The 17,849-nt window shown below is 31.1% G+C and overlaps 1 protein-coding gene across 1 annotated transcript in view; it reads right to left on the reverse strand.

The window, feature by feature from the left end:
* Clic (chloride intracellular channel protein 5) overlaps positions 1-4,823 on the reverse strand; it is a 171,963-nt gene extending 167,140 nt beyond the window's left edge. The window contains exon 1 of the mRNA XM_075380482.1: positions 4,634-4,823. Within this exon, the coding sequence (XP_075236597.1) occupies positions 4,634-4,702 (69 nt within the window). The 5' untranslated portion in view covers positions 4,703-4,823. The remainder of the gene's footprint in view (positions 1-4,633) is intronic.
* Positions 4,824-17,849: the final 13,026 nt, after the last annotated feature.

Raw genomic sequence — 17,849 nt, forward strand, 5'->3', positions numbered from 1 at the left:
AAAGACGCGTTCACAACTAGACCAACACCAATAAACTGAAAGGATTACACTTGTTTCGTCACTTTAGCTTCCGGAACCACCGTAAGGCATTATTTCAGAGGATGATATGCATGAATGAAAAGGAAGTGGATAATAGGTATGTGTAAGCTTACCCGCTTTTTATAATAAAACCAAAAATTAATAATTTTATACAGTTAACACGTTATAGTAACAGCGACAGGAAAATTTATATTGTATGGGACAGCATTAAGAAAAAACAGTTTACTGTTTATATTTTTTTGAAAATATGATGGATAAAGTGAGGAAACAAGTGTAATCCTTTCAATTTATCGGTGTCTATTGAGGAACCACGCTCCGTAATTCGATAATTTAGCAAGAGGCAAACTTATTACTTATCACACGACACATAAAACTTATATTATTTCCTTAATTCTTTTGACTTTGGAATTATACAATTTTTACGACATGCTTCTACACTTACGAACTTATAAATACAAATTTTATAATACTAGTATCTTTGAAAATAACATAATTTTTTTTGTAAACTTCAGAGAATAATCCAAGAGCATATTACAAGTCCTCAAGGCTGGCACAGCTTGTAGGACTTTTCCTTAATTGCGGCCTCAGTCTAATCAGTAACGTTTTTTTAATTTAGATAATTCAACATATGAAAACTACGTAATACACTAGGTTTTACGAGTTTATATGAACATTAGGTTTTTGAAAGAAAATGATAACTAATATTTTTACCAAACAAAAATACATTTTTTTAAATTGGCTCAATAAGCAGCCTAATGTTGATGCTGCTATTTTATAAAAGCAACTGTAAATGCAACAACTTATTATTAGAAAAATATGTAACTCAGTCTAAGAGGACACACATAAATACATTAAATTAAAAACAATGATGAAAATATTAACAAGACACTTTATAAGTAATGTTACAGAATAATGCCCACGACAGAGAATGTAAGCTTACAAACTCTGCAGCTCCAATAAAATAAAAAAATTATTACAAGGAAAAATAGAACGCATAATCTGTTTCAATTGGAATATGCTGCTAAAATAACTAACTACCATAAATTCACAAGGGCTTCCTTCATTTCTATGATAAAACTGATTTATTCAAGCACATATACAATAATCACACAATACATGAAATCAAATCAAAATCTTAACAAGGCAGTACAGATTGATTGGTTCTTACTCTTTTGTAAAATAGATATTTTTTTTTTAAATAACTTTTGCAAATGAAATTATCTTTCAATGAAAAGTTATGGCTTAAGGAGCTTTAAAAACACTTATGACACAATTACGTATTAGTTACTGTTAAATAAATTATTACAATAATTTTCATCTTCAACATTTCTTTTTTCTTCTCTGCAACGCTGATTTCTTTCACAGACTTTAAACAGCTAACCAAATAATCTTGAATATTAATTACATTATTATTATTTTTTATGTTGAGATATGACTTGCATTTTATATTTAAACTGAAAGAGAAATGAGTGTACTAACTACAGCAACTGACCAGCTACTGGTGCTTCCATTTACTCATGTTCATCGTCAGTAGATAACTATAACTTAATTCTTAGCATTATAAATAAAAAAAACTCTAATGATAAAAACATTACTTGGATGCTGTAATTACTAGAGGAAAAAATTCTTACCAAATTGGTTAAGTTGCATGTTTAGTTAACTAAAACCTTACTACCTCAATATTGTTGGAAACATCATTAGGCAATATTCATTTCCAGCTTGGAATAAAAATATATGCTTTTTTTATTTCTCTGTTTAGCCTCTGGAACCATCGTAAGGAATTACTTAAGAGGATGATATGTATGAATGAATGTAAATGAAGTGTAGTACATATATGTACTCTTGTACAGTCTCATGTCGACCATTCTTGAGATGTGTGGTTAATTGAAACCTAACCGCCAAAGAACACAGGTATTCACGATCTAGTATTCAAATCCATATTAAAGCAATTGACTTTAGTAAGACTTGAACCTTCGAACTATCGACTTCAAAATCAGCTGATTTGCGATGTTGAGTTCACCAAAAATATACACTTACAGTAAATTGTATACATCTAAACATCTAATACCTCTTGTCCGGAAAGTTCCAGGTTTAAATGCCAATCAGGTTTGGAATTTTTTACATCTAAAAAATTTCAATTTCATAATCCCTTATAAGCTCAAATAAAAAAACAGTGTAATTTACTTTTTTTTTTCAGAACAATATCACATTTCAATAGGAAAAATAAAATAAAAACTTTCATTTCTGAATTAATAAATGTCCAGATAAGCGTAACAAATGAAGATTTACACAAAAAAAAACCTACACCTTGTTTTCTAAATTCTTGGAAAAGTGCTTCCAGAAAATCTTTTCAGGGCTATAAACACAGTGCCTGTAACAATGATGGTATTAACGGCAGTCAAGTTTAACAGGTTAGGAAATCAAATTAGTATGTACTAAATAAAATATTTAATCAGTGTTACATTTGTTGATTTTTTTAGGTTGTGTTTATTATATTTACAGAACTTGTACATTTCATATTGCAGAAATGTATATATTTTGTCAGATATCGTTATCTTTGTATGTGACTGCAGTTTTTATGTGGCGACTGGTAAATGATCAATTTACCATTTGATTGGCATATGATTTCTTGTATGAAATCATACAAGAAAATATGACTATGAAAATCATAGACAGAAAATATGTAAAGAGAGTGTTCTATGTACTTTTTTAATAGTATCTATCCAAGCCTTTGATATAGCTCTGATATTGGAATAGGAGACTACCAGTACCACCAATTAAATTATTTTCTCTGAGAATAATGATGTTCATACACAGCAGATCTTTGTGATGAGTCTAGTATATCACTTTCATCTAACTGGACTTGCCATCACTTTGAATTATAAATATTTATATACTATACTTATATAGCAATGAATTTTAATAATTTATACAATGGAATGAGGTTCCACAGAGTTCGTCATACAAAACGATTAAAGTCTATGGGATTATTTAATAACACAATTGAGCTCTCTACTTAAAACATTACATCCAAATTTCTCATAATTATTTAACATACACTATTTTAGTTTTTTTATGAAAGACAAAAAAAATGAAATTAATATCAGGCATACATAGCCAAATACTACTTGTTGGGCATATGACATGATATACTGCACTACATAAGAATATCACTATTATTATTATTATAATATAGATAAGAAAAAATGCAGTCATTTAAATATATATAGACTTAACTTAATCTTCGGTAAATAATTTATACAAACCCCTTGAGATATTAATTTTAATTCTTTGTATAACCAAAATATAAACAATGTTTATGCATAACAAATTACAATCAAGATTCATTAAAAAAAAACACTCAAGAGGATTTCTTTTCCATAGCCTAGTTAAAGAACAGTGTATCTGCAGTCATCCACCACAATATTTAAAATAAAACTAATTACTTTCTTATAATTTTATTAGCATTAATCTAACATGCAATAGAGTTCACATTAGATCAAAATTTTGGACTTTTATAGAGATAGTAAACAAGAATATATTTTAAAATACATCATCACTAATTTTCAAAACTACTGACAGTTAGGAGAGAAAAACTCAAACAAGGTTACACAAATTCTACAATCTATTCTTAAAAACCGTTTGCTTTCATTCTACCAATAACACATACAAACTAACATAGTTTTAAATTCGTTATTGCGTAAAACCTTGTAAAAGTGTAAGCACTTTGAGACTAAGTGTTGTAGTGTAATATGTCAATACAAAATGGAAGTAATGGCAAAATTATAGTTGACTAATTTTAACTAGGTGTGGGTAATTAATAAAAATAAAATAACTAATCGTAAACAAAACAGTACACTGGCAACTCCAACATCATTCTCAACAGGCAGAATAATTTTAGATATGACCATTTACATTTATTAGTCTGCGAGTCTTGCAAGTCACATTAAATTAATACAATTTAATAACTAAAAGCAATTCAGTTGAAAAAAGAACTTTGGCATTATATTTAAAAAATTATTATTCAAACAATAATAAAATAATAATTTACAACCAAATATAAACAGATTCAGTATAAAGAAGTAAATCACCTATAAATATTCAGCAAATAAACCGTAACAACAAAACCAGTAATTTTGAGTGTAAAAAAAAGTTGGCGGATTTTTTCAAAGAAATGTTAGCTGCAGTAGACCTCTGATACAGTAAAGTGAAAATGCATTTCTATGGAACTAAAACTGTCAAAATAATAACAAAGTAAACAATTAACACATTCATTAAATTCATTCAGGTCTTTTAAACATAAGATTAGCTTCAACACGCAGTTTCTGTACACCAGTATGAATATAACAGGATGCACAGAACATACATTAACGTCGACAGGGGGCGTGGGCATATTCTTCCACCAATTGGCCCTACCATTATAATCGAGCACTACATAAACTAACATGATTCTATGAATTTTTTACAGTACGGAGAAAAAAAAATTAAAAAATCTCTACTCATTAAATTTTATGTCTTGTTATAAATAAACTAAAACGAGGGAGTCAAATACACAAGTCAAAAAGTTATACATAACATTACTTAAAAATAATACCTTGATTATCAATTCAATTTCAGGCACAACTCCATTCTCTGTACCATTCTGATTCGAATCCTCTGACATTTTTGCACAATATATATGTATGTATATATATTAAAACGCCACAAAACGAAAATTCACTGCTCTGATACACAAAGAATTTCAACAGTAAAGCGGAATCACGGCCAACTGGATTCGAGAACGTATAACCGACAACTCTCCCTCAAATCTGAACAGGTTGTAGCAGGGAAAAAGAGAAATAAAAAATATCCTACAACTTGGAGAACTTACATTAATTTTAAATGTTTGTAATTTTTTTGTCACAGGATTATGATACGTAATTTTAAAAAAATCATATATTTTCTGGTTGTCTCATTTTAAATTCTTATAAATAATTTTAGAGAAAAAATATATTTAGAAGTAGGGTTTGTTGAATTATATTTCTTACATTTTTGTTATTAAATGAGCTAATATTTAAATTTTTCTTCTGTTTTACTTTTACGGACTCTAAATGTATAGTTTTAATTACAGAAAATTTTAATTATAGCGTTTACAGCATTGTCTACACTGGATGGTAGTAAGAAATATTTTCATTTCCATATTATTTTCTGCATTTTCATAGTATTATTTTCTTTTATTTCAAATCTATATTTGCATTACAAAGGTTATATGAAATGGAATGATAATTTAATTTATCTGTAAATTTTATGAATCCACTTTAAAATATAATTACGAATTTCAGCACGACAGGTTATTCTGGCAACCCACCGGGTAGTTCTTGTGGTGAACCCGTCATCGCAAATCAAATGATTTCGAAGTTGAGAGTTCTAAGGTTCAAATTCTAGTAAAGCCAATTTTATACGGATCGTGGATACAGGTGTTCTTTGATGGTTGGGTTTCAATTAACCACACATTTCAGGAACGGCGGACCTGAGACTGTACAAGACTACAGTTCATTTACATTCAAAGATATCACCCTCTGAAGTATACCTTACGGTGGTTACGTAGTCTAAACAGACAAAGAAAGGTTATTTTGGCAAAAAGTCCCAACGACTATCTTCTGAAACTCTTGGCCATTTGGAGGTTGATCGTGTAATAACATTTAGCACCTTTAGTGCTGGCAGCAAGACCATGATAAAAGTCTATCCTCTGATTCCAAGATGCGAAGACTTCTTTCTATATCTTACCAGTTAATGTTATCAATAATTCCAATATCATTAGATTCATATTAAAACAGTAATTTAAAAAAAAACACCAAATTAATGTAGATAAATAATATATCTGTTTTAGGAGAGAGTAAATAAATTAATTAAGCATAATTAATTAAACATTTCATTTATGAATTTTTTTCCCAGAGTCTTCTGTGTATCATCTTGTTCAGTTTCTTTGGCTCTCCTTTATTTATAATATTTCTTAGCACTTAATTCATTTGATATCCTTATTTGACAAATTTTTACAATGTTTGTCTTTACTCCATTTCTTTCTGGAATTTTCACCTTATCAATTTTAGGCTTTCTTTCTACTAGCAATTTAATTAAATATTTTTTCATTCTTTGTTGATCTGCTTTAATATTTTTACTTTTGCATTTAACATTCTTCTCTCCAATACAATTTAAAACAGATCAGAAGTTTCCTCATTCTGTAATTTATATTTATAACTACCCATTTTTTCTCTTCCTGTGTAGTTATACAAATTTTAGAATACTTTGCCATTACAAGTTGTAGCCACTTGACAACTGCTCCAAGTAACCAATAGTTTTTCACTGATTTCCAAACCTGATGTTAATCATTTGTAAATCTGAAACTTTTTATTACCACACATTTTTAATTTATAAATCTTCCATTGATATGGGGATGTTAAAAGGTACTTTTTACTTTATGTATTATTTAATTTTGTATTTAACTCATCCAAAATGTCTTTCATTCCTGTTCTAAGCCCATAATCTCTAACATATCCATGGAGACGTAAAAGAAGTTCTTTCAGTCATAATTTTATTTATGTCTTCTATTATAAGTTCTCGTCATTCTTAACTCATATTCGTTTGATCTCTTCATTTTAATGATTTGATTAATTTACCAGAAATAGAAAAGTATTGCTCATCTCAGTTTCTATTTTCATCACTATTACTCTGTCATTTATTTGCACATCTGAACTCTTTTACCACCATCCATCTTTTAATGTCCATACTTTTATGAACCTTCTTTCATCTATATTTCTTAATGGTTCTCATATGCAGCTAAAAGTTTTATTTGTATATGGGGGTATCCAAAAAAAAGAGAATTATTTTCTACAGACAAGTTGGTTGGCAATGCTGCCCTCTCCCATTAGATACATTTACTAGACACTCTACCTGTTCGGTTGATCAGTTAATGTTCATGAGGAACCATTGCAGACAGAGTGATTGTTTTCTTAATTCCCAATGTTCTCAGGGTCAATCCATTTGAAGTGTCCCAAAAAAACATAAGCTGGTTTGCTTTGACCAATTCAAAAAAAAATTGAAACTTACTCACTTGTTTCCTACATGTTTCAAGACCTTTTTTTATTTTTTGGCAATTTATGTGTGGTGGCCATTTTTGTTTCAGTGCGCACATCTATTTTTGTGATTGTAAGGGTTTATGGAAAAAATCATAACTAAAAAACTATTGATCTTAACAAAAGTGGTTTACTTACCTATCTCTCTTCTTTCTGTGAGAAGATACCAATTAAGTTGAACATGAAAAGCAGTGAAATTTCACTTTTGGTAATTTTTTTCAAGAGGCAGGGATTGGCATACACAGTTTGAATTATTTTTTTATATGTATGTATATGTTAGTAGTGTACTATAAATAATATTAATGGTGATATACTTACCCCTAAAGTTTTATGAATTTTTGAAAACTAATATTTAAAAAAAATTCAAATTTGGTTTCAAATAACTCTAATGGGGCTGGTGATAAAAAATTTAATTTGCAGAACTTCCAGTGTTTTTGTAGATGTTTATGGCTAATAAAAAGTTTGTTGTGTTGTATTAATAAAAAAGTTATAACCTCTGAAAAGTCATGAAAAACCTGTAAAAAGCAATACCATTTTGACTCACTAAATAAGTGCTCCAAGGGGGTTTCTTGTCTTCTTTGCACTTTAATTTTTTTATATTTGGCCTCTACATTGTTGAAGTTGGTGTTTTCAATATCCATAAATAGTTTTTTTTTATAAATTATTAATGATAGGTCGTAATTTAATGTTAACTTAACCAATACCTGTAACCTAACACAATTTTGATTCAAAAATGCTTGTAAAACGTACCCAAACTGAGATTTCAATGAGTACCCTAAAACTGTTTTCAAGAATTCATTTTTATTTTTATATTTGTTTATTTTTGTAAACATAATCAAAGAAAAAATAAACTGTAGCAGAATTTTAATTATTCTTCAATGAAACAGCTTGTTTTTGTAAAAATGAAAGTTATTATTTAGTGTGGTTAACCAACAGCTGTAAAATCTTTTCTGATAATTCTCTTGAAATTGTGTGAGAAGTCACTGTAGTTAGTTCACCATATCTATAAATGTGGTACCCACATTTTGTCTTGTTTAGACTTTTGATATGATGTACGTGGTCCAGCTAGGTGGAAATAATGAACCTGTACATCGTCATTTTTTAGGCTAATATCAACTACTTCTCCTATCCACCACTGATCGTCATACTCACAAGCAATAGAGTCTTTTTCCTTAAGTGAAAGTGGTACAATACTTGACACAGGATGGTCTTCATATTTCTTGTAGTCTGAAGTAAAGTAACATCTTACAATGCTTTCTGACACAGGATCATAGTTGTGGTAGCTTCTAGTACCAACAACTTTTTCACAACAGTCAAAACGAGTTTTTAGAGTTTCTGAAATCTTAGCTATCTCATCTGATTTAATCAAAAAATACTTGATGTTTTTCAGCTTGTGATTACAAAATGAATATATTTTATCAACATTTAGTATCTGACTGTGTAATGGCGTTTGCCACCTCTCATTTTGTTGTTCCTCCCACACCATCACAGGCGTTTTCCACGGGATGATAGTACCATTCGGCTTCAAGTTTGAAGTCTTTTTTGTGACTCCACAAATTAGCAAAATTTTTTAATTTTTATAGTAACTTGAAGCACCAGCAGTAAACTTTACTTTTACTTTTTCTTGTCTGAGCGATGAGACATTAAAACCTTTGCGACCAGTATTGTGCCACCGAAACTGCAGAAGCATTTCCTTGCCACAGATCTTCTAGTGTGCATTTGGTTGGGCAGAGGGTGCATTTTAGGAGATGTTCAGAGTCCTGAATCTCACCGCACTCGCAGTTCAGGTTGTTAGGCTCTATTTGACGCCATCTAGCGCGGTTAACTCTGGTTGGTGCAACCCCAGTTCGAAGCCGGTTTAAAGTCACCCACGTTTGCCAGTCCAGGTCATGTCCTGGAGGTGTTGGAGCTCTTTTTGGGAACCATGGAAGGGGCTCGATAGATGTAGAGTTCAAAAATCCCTTTCTCGATTTCAGTCCCGGAGGGGGTGGTCGCTCCATCTGGTACATTGTATGTCGTTTATCGAAAGATTGTCTGAATTGTTCAATGTACTCGGCTTCAGCTCGACGTATTCCAGGTTCCTCCATGCCTGCCGCTCGGGCGCAACTTTTCAATAGGAGTGGGTTTCATACATCCCGTTATTAAACGACAGGTCTCGTTCAGCGCTATATCAACCTTTTTGGTGTGTGTTGATCTGTTCCACACAGGACATGCATATTCGCCTGTTGAATAGCACAAAGCTCTAGCTGTCGTCAACAGGACGGTTGGCTTAGCACCCCATTTACCAGCAGTAAAATAGATGAGTTTCTTAATGTTCTGATGTACTTCCTTGATGTGGTCTGTTAAAAGTTTTCAAGTGATCACTTAAAATACAGACATTTTTTTGTGTTGTAATACATTATTTTCCTTGAAATAGAACACAAAAGGGTGAACTGCTGCTTGGCTGTTGACCCAATGGAAGCTTTCTACCTTATCTTGAACAAGAAATGAAAAGTTTTCTGCAAATTCTGCCAACACCCAACATTCTTCTTCACATAATTCTGAATTTTTCTTCTTGAGAAACAGAGTTTGAAATTTTGACATGAAATGGTGAGTTTCCCGTTTTTCCAATTTTTCTACTAATGATTCAAAAAACTCATCTTTGGTCTGAAGAACAGTAATCATCTCTGCCCTATCAGCTGTTACCCACTGTTTGTACATTATTGTATCTGGGAACACATCATACTCTTTCAGAAAAGTTGCACATGTCAAACACTGCTTGCTTACCTGGACATCTGGTGTACACAACAAAGATATCTATTAAGTCTTTATAATAAACATTAAGTTTGGGACCATCAATCATGAGTTTGATGCTCTGGTGGTGGGGGCAGACACAAACTATATGAGTCCCGGATGCACCAGGTAAGATACACCATTTTGGATTGAGTTCTCAGAACTTTGATCTTCCAATTTTTTCCTCAGGGTTTTCACTTTTAAAGGGGACACAGACACACAATTCATTTAAGTTTTTTATAAGCTTCTGCTTATGCTCTTTAACACCATCAGCTAACACAATCTTTTATACCAGGACACAGCCATTATTGTCATCTCCATAAAATAATACAACTTTTTTTAATTGTGTCGTTACTGATTCCTGTTTTACGTCTTACCTAACTTCAGTAGAATGCCTTGCTCATTAACTACTTCTGTAGTGTCTAACCAAACATGCAGACACATTGAACTCTTATATTATTTTAGATCTGGTCCAAGATTGGGGAAATAAACTGATAATTTTAATCTTATCTTCTTTAGAAGAAAGAACACATTTTTAGTTTTAAAATAAGATCATCATTTTCATGTGAAGAAGATTTAACTGGATTTTCATTTTCAGAAACGTTTGAGTTTAAATACAGTTGAAGATTCTTTTTTTATTTTTCTGATACCTTATTTATTTTAAATTTTAATGCTGATTGCCTTTGATCCGTGCTTAATTTTTTTCAATTTTGATGGAGGTCATACACCCAAAATGCTACAAGTGGCATCCAGTTGTTAAATATTGTGATGTGAGGCATTGTATTGCTCTTGGTCTTCACATTTATATAGTTCTTTTTTCTGCTGAAAAAAAATACTTTTGAAACAATTACAAGAGACTTTCCAGGAACTAAATTTAAAAAAGGGAAAATGTGTTCTTTAACAGCTTGTTCTAATGTTAAGTTTTTCTTAACTGTTTTTTATGAGTTCTCAAAGGGTCACAACAGAACTGTCCGTATAGATTACTGAATTTTACTGTAGTTTTGAAGTACTGAATACTGAAGTTTTTTTGGCACTGTAACAGACACAGTTTTATGACACTTTCATTAACATAAATTCGTATGGAACATCGTTCTTCCATTTTTTTATGTGAAATTACATGAAAATAATGTAAAAATTTAACTGATTTTAAAATTTGCAAATATATTATTATTAAATAAAACTTATTTATTTAATAAACACTTCCAAACAAAGGATGAAATTTGAGATACTCGGTAGAGATGTGAACAGGTCACTGACTAATGTCAGACTGACCAGTCTGTAACTGCAAAGCTAAATGATGCAACAAGCATAAATGAGCATGTTGCAACATGAATTTTCCTGACGACTGGAAATAACTTCAAGCGCTAGTAATAACATGAACACTGCAGTTGAATAGTTCAGACAAGTCTACTTAAACTATAGTTATAAGTATAAAAATTTTAAAAGTGCCAAGAAGACAAGAAACCCCATTGGAGCATTTATGTATGAGTCAAAATGGCATCGCTTTTAACAGGTTTTTTATTATTTTTGAGAGGTTATAACTTTTTTATTAGTACAATACACAAGAAACTTTTTTATTTGCCATAAACATCTACAAAAACTCTGGAAGTTCTGCAAATTTAATTTTTTTATCATCATCCCCATTAGTTATTTGAAATCAAAATTTGAATTTAAAAAAAATTAGTCAGTCACACCTCCTCATAGAAGGTGGTGTCAGCACCACCTCCTCATAGAAATGGTAAATATTATTCCATCAAAAAAGTTTGTAAGATTAACATCAAAATAAAATAAGCACAGGGTATCCTTTGACCATGATTTTACAAAAATCATTTCTATTAGTTCAAGTTTTAAGTAAATAAAAATTATAACAACACACTGATAAGAACTCTACTGAAGAAAAGACTGACTAGCTCCAAAAAAAAAGAAATTTGAAGCTAATTCAAATGCATCTTGGTCAATTAAATCATAAAAAAATTATGAATTGCTCCATTCCAAATTTCAGTAAATGAGCACGTTTTATGTTAACTTTGTTTAAATCGATTGTTAAAAAGATGAAAAATTCATCTGATTTTGATTAAACAAGGTGTATTCAGAGGGGAGCAGCTGTCACCCCTTCCAAGATGGAAAAAAAGTAAAACAAAAAATATATATAAATAATAGATTTTTAAAAAATGTTTAATTAAACATTTAAAAAAAAACTAATTTCCCAATAGAGACACTCACACTAACTGTGAGAAGATTTAAGAACTACTCTTATATGTCGCCCATCTTATTTGTAGCAACAAGAGTTTCTAGAAAAGAATAATCTTATCTCATTATCATACACATCTCATGATGGTAATATTCCAGAAGCTATTTACCAAGTATATAACTGCAAATGCATTTTTGGTTAGAATCAGTGCAGTTGTATGCAATTGTTTATGACATAAAGTTTGTTTTTTCGTTCTGGCTGCCTGCCATCCACTTTATTAAAATGAATGGATATTTTTTGTTAAGTAAACTACTGTGATGTTTATTATATGTTTTTTTTTAACTTGCAATATATGTACCGTAAATTTACATAAGCGTGGCTCTTGCTTTAAAAGGTTGTAGCTTAAAATTTGTTATTTTTCATTTGCTTGCAAGTGTTATGACACTAGGGATTCTTTTGGATCTTTCAACATAAAATAGAGTTTCATATTTAAGTTTATAATTTTTGTTAAGTTTTTATAAATTATTAATACTTTTAATGAACAATTAAAAATGAGGCCTAATATACTAATATTGCTTTTGGCAATTGCTTGGTTTTATATCAGTAAAATCGGCTCGTTTCTAGTTTATCTTGAATTCATCAGTAAAGAAAGGAAAAGATTTAATACCTTGCGACAGATTTATGATTATGATATGGATATATGGAAATATCCATTTTGGGGTACCTGAGTCCAAAAAAGTCTGTCTGATAAACTTTCTATTGATTATTATTCCATAAGTTTTTAAACGTTGTAATTATAGGTCATATTTTTTAATTAAGCCCAACTACTATACTTATATACCGTACAAAATTCAGTGTTAACAAAAAATGTCGGTTAGAACCTTCTGGTCAAACCAGTGCAGCGAGATGCCAGGTCTGTGTCCATGTCAACGTTTGGTCAAATTAAATTTATTTCTTTTTCATTGAATTTAAAATGAAAAAAATACCAAAGCAGCGATGTTGATGAGGAGAAGGAAGTATAACTACACTCTGGTTCAAACACTGTGACTGGGGGAAGGTCTTCTTCTATTGCCTAAACTAATGTGCATACAATGAAAGTGAAATTGAAGATGAGGGTTGTCATGGAAATGATATTGGAAAATTTGTTGGCCTAGCGAGCACTATGCAGGTTGATAAGAAAAAAACGTCTCTTGAAAAATGTCTGAGTATCATCGAAGAACTACAATTTTGCGGCAGATGCCAAACATCTCAAGAGGAAATTCAATTACCTGTGGCTGAACGCATATTCACAGTGGATTCACTTATTTAAGGTGGCTCAACGATGCTTTCTGTAAATATTGTGTGTTGTTTCTTCAGCCAGAACAATGAGAAGTGGTTAGGGTTCTTTTTCCATTAGACCTTTCACTAAGTACAAGGACGTACACAATTATTGCAAAGCACATGTACAGTCCCACGGACATCAGGTTCACATTCCATTTTGCAATGGAATTGCAAAATCGTTTTTGGAGGGCATTCCAATGGACATCCAACTTCACTAGTCATCATGAAAATTAATATAAAAATACCAAAAAGTACTGTCCTTAATTGTTTCCTGTGTCATTTTTTCCGGCACACATGATTTACCTCTCAGAGAAAAAAAATCTGGATGAAGGTGTATTTATCGACTAATACAATTTAGGCTTCGAAGCAGGTGATTAACAATGAAGAGACCATTTTGAGCGTGGACCGAAAAATGCATCATATACCGAACCCCTACTATCCAAAATGAAATAATTGATTAATGTAGCTTTACAATCAAGGAACAAGGGTGGTGAACATTGTCACAAGGGTTAAAAAGTTTGCGTTTGCAGCATTTTGGCTGATGAAACTGCGAATATTTTCGGCAAAGATCAGCTGTCTATTGAATTACGTTTCATCAATGAAAAGCGAACGAAATCAAAGAATTGTTAGGCTTCGTAGAGCTTGAAGGACTTAATGCCGTGAGTATTGCCAAAGCCATGAAGATTTTGTGACAAACTTAAACATAGATCCTGACAAGTGTGTGCGATTAGACCTCAAAGGATGTTCCACCATGTCTGGGAAAAAGGAGGTGTGTAAGCGATCGTGAGACAAAAATAGAAAAAACCTACTTCCATTGCTCTTCTCACAGGGTTAACTTTGTCGTGAACGATTTAAACGCTATCCCAGAAATTCGAAACTGCGTTGAAACTGTCAAGAAGATAAACACATTTTTTTGCGAATCCTTTTTATGGCGCAAATTTATTACTAGCATTTATAAATGTGTGAAACTAGGCGGCCAGAGAATACAAGAGCATCGTGTTTTTAAGAATTATTTCATTGATATTGTTAACGCATTAGAGATCTTAACTGAAGAGGGAAATGTACAAACAAACAAGAAACAAAATTCTTGTACAAATGTACAAGAAACAAGAAAAAAATGTGTATCAAATGCATGCAGCGGCATTCAGATCTTCGTTTATTGTGTCAGTAGCAATAATTGCTAAGTATTCTGCTATACTGAAACCCGTAGCAAATGCACTTTGAATAAAGACACTTGATGTAGTCAAAGCCAACCAGTGTACATTCAATCTATTCTTGACATGCTACGAGTTCATCTGGAAGATGCAGAGATCGTCACGACTGCCGGTTTAAAGGAAGCGACATTGAAATGCATTTGAATGTTAATATAACCGCCACTCGTACTACTGGCCGACAGATGCGTAGAAGCAGTCATTCATCCAAAAATCCACGAATTTTAGAGATGTTCATCCTAATAATTACTTGGATTCCATCATATCATCTTTAGAAGTCAGATTTTCTGCAGAAAAATCGTCTGCATTTTCATTGATAAATTTCTATAATAGTAACATGAGAAGTATTTCATTGTATGAATGGAGTGAAAGTACTTCATCTTATGCAACTCTCTACACTTTAGAAGGCATTGAAGAACAAAGGTGGTTAAAAATGTGGAATGAGGTACAGGAAACGCCAGATATAACTGAGGTTTTAAAAAAGAGCGAATTATTTTTCCTGACTATTAGAAAGACTCTGCTGCTATTAATTTCACAGTCCTGCACAAATACTATCGAGCATTCATTTACCTCCCTTCGTCGGCTAAGAAACACCACTGGTAAAAACAGGTTAAATGAGTTAGCTATGTTTAGCATTCACTGATAATAAATTTTCACTAAGGAGCAATTAGTTGAAGCTGTAGTTATACTACAGCTAACTATTGTTGCAAAATAAGTTTTTTTAAAAATATTTTATTTTTCCTTTTATTATTGAGTACTATGGCATAACACACCCGTTTACAGACATCCCCTATGAAAGAAGTTAAATTCAGAAAGCTGTTGCTTTTACTGTTATGAGCTGGATACGCCCCTATGGTTAAATCAGTTATGTTTTACAATGAGGAAGAAGCTGATCAATATTAGTTTAGATAAAGGCCGGTATCTCTATTTGTGTACTTGCTTGGAACTCAAAAGGTATGAGAAAGGCACTATTGTGAGCAATATGTTGACTTAAGTTCAATTTATGGAACTTCCACAGAATTATGGATGAATCTGACTAAAACTTAGTGTATGCTCCTAGCAGAGATGTAGGAAACTAAGAATGACCTCTGCTATAAGCAACATCTCAACTTTGCATAGATGTATCAAACACGTGTTGTAAAGGTATTTTTTAAATTTAATTTAAATAAAAGTTACTCATTAATACCACTGAAGGTACGGTATAAACATTTGTTTATTATTTTATACATATCTTTATGTCATTAACTTTTTATTAATAGCTTAAGTAAAGGAAATGCTCGCTGTCTGTCTTACTACTTCCTTGTACGAAGTAAAGGAAGTATTGTGATTGCGATACTTCTGTTTTCAAATTTCAACGGTAAAATTCATTTTGACCATCCCTGAATCCATTTTGACTATTTTCAGCGAGACGTCTGTATGTACAAATGTATTTTGAAACTCACATAACTCAAAAACGATTACCTGTAGGATATTGAAATTTTGGAATTAGCCTCACTGTTGTAACATCAGGGAAGAGGTCAACTGTCCACCTCCCTTTTTGATTGCAATCGAAATTAAAATTTTAATTAATGAAATACTTGGATCTTAAAGGGAAGGCACATCGGTCAAATCAGATTTCATCTTTTGTTTTTTTTTTTTTTTACTTTATTTATTTTTTAATTTAAATATATTGATTTAATAATTATTAACCCGTAATTGTAAAAATAAATACAATAAATAGTAATTCAATAGTAAAAAAAAATTAGTAAAATAAAATTTTATGTACTTTTAAAAATGTGTAAATGTAATTTAATAGGCATTGCATATGTATACATGTAATATATATGGTGAAACATCTGATTATTTAATATTGATTGAAAACTATAACTTAGAATTGTATATTTTTTTTTGATTTTTCTTAGCAAATTCTTATAAAAATTGTAATATATTTTTTAAATAATCATTTTATGTAATTATTTGACAGAAAAATAAAATACATTTTTGAATTGTATTCAATTTAAAGCAATTGTTCAGAATTTTTTCACTTGTGTGTAATATGCACAAAATTTCTGGTGTATCATATAAATAAAAGTTAACAATGATTAAATTATTCTATTTAGTGAACTCCTGTATACTGGTTTACAAATATTAATTTTGACCTTATGGTGTAGAATAATCAATTTTTATTATCGGATTATTTGGTAAACCTTTTTTATTTAAAGAGTAATTAAGGGACTTTAACTTAATATTTTGGTAAGATTGTTGAATTAATAATTGTATAAATATTTGATGTTAATAAAAACTAATATTTTAGCAACTGTGTAACTGTCCACTTTTAAAGAATTGGAGGATTGTATCTCACTTTCAAATGATAAGTTTAAATGAAGTGCAGGAAAAATGTGTGTATGTAGTTTAGACATACAAGGAAGTCATGTAGTGTCCACATCAGATTTTTCTAAATGGAATCATGAGTGATGTGCAATTTTTTTCATATAGATCCTATAAGCTTCATTTATTCCATCCTTTTATATTAAGCACCTCATTCCACAAAGGAAGGCAGCAGAGATGCTTTCTTCTCTTATGCCTTTGTATGAAATCCCTTCTAGGAGCATTTTTGACAATCGGTCATTTAATGACAAATTCAATCTTTGAGGTTTACATTGTATCAACAATATCAGTATCTCTTTTACTCTCTTTAGCCTCTGGAACCGCTGTAAGGTATTACTTCAGAGGGTAATATGTATGAATGTAACTTAAGTCTAGTCTCAGGTCGACCATTCCCGAGATGTGTGGTTAATTGAAACTAAACCAACAAAGAACACCCATATCCTAGTATTCAAATGCTTATAAAAGTAACTGCCTTTACTAAGATTTGAATCTTAGAACTCTTGCCTTTGAAATCAGCTGATCTGCGATGACAAGTTCACTAATAGACAAACCCAGTGGGTTTTAACCCACCGCAATTACAATAAATAATAATACCAGTGGGAGGGGGGGAGGTTAATACAGTATTAATATCAGTGTCTACTCCATTCAGAGTATAATTTCTTGCATTTGTTTTTCATGCTAAGAAATTAATTTAAATTAGCAACACTTGAACATTATTAATGTAGCCTTTGTTTCATTAATTCTGTGAGCTATATACAAAACCTTTCCTTGTTTGAAATTTTAATGCATTTAGTAATCTGAGGACGTCATGAAGCTATCCAATGGCTTATACACCTT

The sequence above is a fragment of the Lycorma delicatula genome, chromosome 1, assembly GCF_047948215.1.
Source record: "Lycorma delicatula isolate Av1 chromosome 1, ASM4794821v1, whole genome shotgun sequence".
NCBI lineage: Eukaryota > Metazoa > Arthropoda > Insecta > Hemiptera > Fulgoridae > Lycorma > Lycorma delicatula.